This window comes from Cornus florida, unplaced genomic scaffold (assembly GCF_030987335.1).
Source record: "Cornus florida cultivar Cherokee Brave unplaced genomic scaffold, ASM3098733v1 CherokeeBrave_3.0.0_Hap2_Chr11, whole genome shotgun sequence".
In the NCBI taxonomy this organism is placed as follows: Eukaryota; Viridiplantae; Streptophyta; class Magnoliopsida; order Cornales; family Cornaceae; genus Cornus; species Cornus florida.
The window spans coordinates 49,746,974-49,752,965 of record NW_026775581.1 but is presented as its reverse complement, the minus strand read 5'-3'; the positions used below and the strand labels follow the sequence as shown (position 1 = coordinate 49,752,965).

The 5,992-nt window shown below is 34.8% G+C and overlaps 1 protein-coding gene across 1 annotated transcript; it reads right to left on the bottom strand.

The window, feature by feature from the left end:
* Positions 1 to 2,028: 2,028 nt before the first annotated feature.
* On the bottom strand, positions 2,029 to 2,379 carry LOC132281053 (secreted RxLR effector protein 161-like). Its single transcript, XM_059782789.1, has one exon. It carries the CDS (start codon positions 2,377 to 2,379, stop codon positions 2,029 to 2,031), a length of 351 nt encoding a protein of 116 aa, XP_059638772.1.
* Between the last annotated feature and the right edge of the window lie 3,613 nt (positions 2,380 to 5,992).

The window sequence follows — 5,992 nt, the reverse complement described above, 5'->3', positions numbered from 1 at the left end:
CTGGGTTTTGCAACGATGTTGAGATGTTGGTTCACGGCGATGGTTTAGATTTTACGACAATGTTGGTTTATGGCAGCCATCAGTTATGATCTTGGTCTGGGTTTGCAACGATGTTAAGATGTTGGTTCACAGTGCCTCGCGATGATCTTGGTTTGGGTTAGCAATGATATTAGTTTATGACTGTCGGTGGTGATGATTTTGGTCTGGGTTTACAACGACGTTGGTTCACGGCAGCGAGATCTTGTTTTGGGTTTGCAACAATGTTGAGATATTGGTTAATAGCGGCTATGGTCTTGGTCTTGGTCTTGGTTTGCAACGATGCTGAGATGTTGATTCATAACAAGTATGATCTTGGTCTGGGTTTGCAACAATAGTGTGATGTTGGTGTGTTGAGATACGTGCGTGAGAAAGAGTTGGGAAAAAGATGAAAGTTGAGGGTATTTCAGTAAAATAGACAGGTTCGTTAGTGCAATTGACGGACCTTCACTAGGAAGCTAAGGAGGTCCATGTAAGATAGTTTTATTTTTAAGGAAGGTCCGAGTAAATTCCTAAATCACAGGGAAGATCCCTGTAATTATGTCAAACCATATAGGAGGTCCATGTAATTTATCAAATGTTATAAGATACAGGTCAAATGTTATAAAAAGTAGTTTTGGTATTATGAAAATATTATACTTACTCACTATCCTTTCCCTTCAAATCTTTTCATTTTTAGCACAATAACCTATGAAGAATTTGGAGAGATAGCTATCCTCCAAATCTCTCCCAATCCTTCTTTTTTTTTCTTCACTAAAAATTACCAATACACGATTTTCACAATTATTTCTTTTCTTTTTTTTTTTTTTTTTTTCTTTCTAGATTCCTTAATCCAAAGGAAGCCTTATACTTTTAATAATTCGAAAGCAAGAAATTTAAAAATAAGTTCAATAAATATAATTTTGATTTTGTATGGACAAAATTTCTTCAACCCTTCTTTCTCTCACTTTTGTAACTCGCGGGAATTGAACCCACTAGAAAAAAGACTCTGGCCATCCACAACCTTTTACGTTTAGCTCTTCGACTCTCTCAACTCCACCTATGTCTCCCTCTCTGATCGTGACACCGATCTCATCCTCACCAACCAACTATAGCTCGGCCAGTCCATCGCGCTTGCGACGTTCGCCCAGTTGCTGTATCCCTTGTTCGCATCGTCACAACCTCGTCGCCGTTCGGCCCGGTAAGTTCAGTTCAGCCTCAGCTTGGAGTCACTGCTCGTCACTGCTCGTCACTGCCGTTCATCTACTTTCAGTCAAGTGCGTTTAGGTTAAACCAATAGAAAGAGAAACTGGAGAGAGGAAGTGTTTCTGTGGTCTCTTTCCTTTGTTAGCTGTAGTTTCAACCAACTAAATAATTTCTAAGTGAAAAGAGGAGAATAATGAATGGATCAACAAATATTATTATTTTTGTATTCAATTCTTTGTTGTGTTGATATATCTTAACAACAAAGCCCTTAGACTATATATACTATTCTCTTAAAGACCATTGAACTTTTCAAGACAATTTAAACCACACACATGATATATGCATTCACTTGATACATGTACACACTTGATCCATGTACAATAAAAGATATATGAATAAACCCAAGATGCATAATGAACATGGCATTAATTTAATTTTAACACACCCCCTTAGTGCCATATTGTGACACCCAAAAATTCTCTAAAGTATTCAAACTTATATTTTTGGAAGTGCATTGGTAAAAATATCCGCAACTTGGTCTTCAGTCTTACAATACTTGAGTTGAATATCTTCATCCTCTATGGCTTCTCTAACAAAGTGATGCTTGATTACAATGTGCCTTGTGCGACTATAGAAAATGGGATTCTTTGTTATAACAATTGCGGATTTGTTGTCAAATAAAATTGGAGTAGCTTTTCTTTGCTTCTCACCAACATCTTCAAAAACTCTCCTTAGCCATATTGCTTGTGACGCTGCCAATGATGTTGAAATATACTCAGCCTCGGCAGAAGATTGCGCCATCGTTTCTTACTTTTTAGATGCCCATGAAAATGCACCTGAACCAAGAGAGAATGCATAATCGAAAGTACTTCTCATATCATCAATACATCCAGCCCAATCACTATCACTATCACCAAAACCAAACAACTTTGCATCAACATTTTTCTCATACAAGATGTCAAAATCAAGTGTACCTTGTATATATCTCAACACCCTCTTGGAAGCCCCAACATGAATTTGGCTTGGATTGTGCATAAACCGAGATAATAAGCTTATAACATACATGATGTTGGGTATTGAAGATGTCAAATACAATAGACTTCCAACCATACTTCTATAGAGAGATGCATCTACTTCTTTACTTCCATCTTCTTTCATCAATATTTCATTCACAACTAAGAGAGTGCAAATGGATTTGCAATTCAACATTTTGAATTTTTTAAGAAGAGTTTTTTTGCATACTTCTTTTGACAAATAAAAACTCTTTCTTCTTTTTGATAAATTTCAATGTCCAAGAAGTAATGCAACAAACCCAAATCACTCATTTCATATTTTTTAATGATCTCCCTTTAAAATCATCAATCATTTTTCCATCATCACTGGTAAATACCAAATCATCAACATAAAGAGAAACAATAAAAATCCCGGTTTTACCTTGTGTCTTGTAGCACAAGGTTGGCTCATTTTTGCTCCTTTGCAAGCCTTTTTTGATGAACTAAGAATCAATCTCACTATACCATGCTCGGGGTGCTTAATTTTGGCTATATAAAGCCTTCTTCAATTTAATTGTAAACTTTCTCTTCTTCTCCTTTTGCAACAAAACCTTGAGGTTGTTTTACATAGACATCCTCTTTCAAAACACCATTCAAAAAGGCTAATTTTACATCAAGTTGATACAAAGACCAACCATTTGAGCCACAAAGGCAATGAGTGCTCTAATTGTGTCAAGATGAGCCATGGGTGCAAAAGTTTCTTAAAAATCAATTCTGGGCTGTTGTGAATACCCTTTTGCTACAAGTCTTGCTTTGTTCTTTTGAATGGAGCCATCCGGATTGAATTTTGTTTTAAAAATCCATTTCACACCAATCACATCTTTGTCTTTCGACTTCTGTACTAATTCCCAAGTCTTGTTCTTCTCAATTAAATAAATTTTATTTTCTAAAGCTTTCTTCCTTGCCTCTTGTTTAATTACTTCTTTAAAGTTCTTCGGTTCAACAACACAAAAATTGCAACTTGCATACACATCACTAAGACTTCTCATTTTTCTTGGAGTTGAACTTGGAGATAAGGAATTTGAGTTTGATGGAGAAGTTAGGATTGATTGTAAGCTAGATACGGGAGACATTTCTTGTGCAACTTCAAGAATATTTTAATTTTCATTTTCTTGATTTTCTGATTCTTCATTAAAAGTGCTGATTTGATCTTGAACTTTCTTCTCTTTCCAATCCCAAGCAGTCTTCTCATTAAAGAGAACATCTCTACAAATAATCAATTTATTCTTCTTCAAATTAAAGAGTTTATAGCCCTTTGGTTTTAAGCTATAACCCATAAAGATGCATTTTTCACTTAGCTTCATCAAGTTTATGCCTCACTTTTCTTGGAAAATAAGCAAAACAAATACACTCAAAAACTTTCAAGTGGTTCAATGATGGCTTCCTTCCACTCCATGCTTCAAATGGAGTTTTATTCTCCATCGCTTTGTTAGACTTCTATTCATCAAGTAAACAGCCGTATACACCGCTTCACCCTAAAATGATTTAGGTAGCCCCTTCTCATAAAGAATTGATTTTCCCATCTCAACAATTGTTCTATTTTTTCTTTCTGCCACTTTATTGTTGTGAAGTGTACCCAACCGTTAATTGCCTCTCCAAGCCAATATCTTCACAAAACTTTTCAAAATCACTTGAATTGTACTCTCCACCTCTATCACTTCTTAACACTTTGATAATATGGCCACTTTGCCTTTCAACAAGCTTTTGAAATTTTTTGAAAATAAAAAACACATCTAATTTTTGTCTCATTAAAGAAATCCATGTCATTCTTGAAAAATCATCAATGAAAATAATAAAATATTTGTTACCCGTATGAGTTGGTGTTGTCATCGGTCCACACACATCGGTATGAATAAGCTCTAATCGTGTTTTAGTCCTCCATGCTTTCTCTTTCAGAAATGACTCTCAGTGATACTTGCCAAGAGCACAGCCTTCAGAAACTTCTTTAACTTCTTGTGTTGTTGGCAGCCCATACACCATGCTATTTTGTTGTAAATTCTTAAAGCTTTGGAAATTCAAATGCCCAAGTATTCAATGCTAAAGCCATGACTCATCAACAATATCCATCTTTAGGGCCATATTTTTTTAACATGAAAAAGTGAGAGGAAAGCTTCTATTTTCCCCATCTTGATTTTTGCCATACTATGATTTTGTCCTCCCTTGTCATAAATTTTGCAAGAGTCCTCATCAAAATGAATGGTGTACCCATGCTCTACAAACTGGCCAACACTTAACAAATTTTGCTTCAAATTCGGAACAAGTAATACATGCCAAATATGCTTTCTTCCTTTCTTTGTCTCTATAGCAATAGTGCATTTTCCCTTTGCTTGGACTAAGGCACTGTTTCCTATCCTCACTTGAGAATTTAATGAAGAATTAATCTCCAAGAATATGTTTTTATCTCCGGTCATGTGGTTACTACACCCACTTTCAAGAAACCATACATCATTCTTTTGTTCTGATGCCGTGTGACAAGCATAAAACATGATCGCTTCACCTTCTTGCTCTGCGGAAAAATTAGCTTGTTGATTTGTTTTCAACCAGCACTCTTTTTGAACATGTCTAAATTTCTTGCAATTGAAACATTGAGGTTTTCCCCGAAACCAATAATCTTTGTTAACATGGCTACTTCTCTTGCAAATTTCACATTTTTGATGAGTGGACTTTATATTTCCACTTCTCTTAAAAATATTTCTTCCTCTTCTTCTTGAATTTCTTCCTCTTCCTTTTCCATGTCTTCCACCTCTAGAAGATTCTCCTTTGGATTAATTAAAACTTGATGGGTATTTTTCTTGATTTTTTGAACTAACATTGAGTTTGGATTGAAAGGCACTTTCAATTGTCTTTTTAGAGTGCCTATTCAACCTTTACTCAAATGCTTTTATGGAACCCATCAATTCTTCAACACTCAAGTTTTAAAGCTCTTTAGTCTCTTCAATAACAGCAACAATAGGGTCATATTTTTTGGGCAAACTAATTAGAATTTTTTCAACAATTCTTTGATTAGAAATATTTTCCCCATAGGTCTTCATTTGATTTACCACCTCTATAAGTTTATAAAAATAATCTTTCAATAACTCCATTTCTTTCATCTTCATATTTTCAAAATCTCTTCTCAAAGATTCGAGTTTTACAGTTCTTACATTCGTGCTGCCTCTATACTCCTTCTCAAGGATTTCCCATGCCTAATTTGCTTTAAAAGCATTGACAATTCCGGGAAAAATTGTTTCAGCAACTCATTATTGAATCAAGCCTAAAGCTTTTGCATCTTTCTTCTTATGATCCTTCAATTGTTGTCTTTGGGTATTCATCAAAGTTGTTGTATCCTCTGGTTTATCATACTCATTTTCAACATAGTCCCATAAATCATATGAAAGAAAAATGGTCTTCATATTCACATACCAAAAATCATAATTTTTCCAACAAAAAATGGGAAGTGTTGATTGATGGGCACCTTAGTTTTGATTGCTTTTAGTCGCCCTCACGATCGATATAACTTTTCGGGGTTTGTTTTCCCGTTAATAAACTTCACGCCTAGTTTGCGCTTGATTGAAATCAAGCTCTAATACCACTTATGTTGGCTGTAGTTTCAACCAACTAAATAATTTCTAAGTGAAAAGAGGAGAAGAATGAATGGATCAACAAATATTATTATTTTTGTATTCTTTGTTGTGTTGATATATTTTAATAACAAATCCTTTAAACTATATATAATATTC

What these genes read in the sequence shown, in the direction of transcription:
- LOC132281053 (XM_059782789.1), bottom strand. Translation starts at nt 2,379, where the DNA reads ATGAAAGAAGATGGAAGTAAAGAAGTAGATGCATCTCTCTATAGAAGT.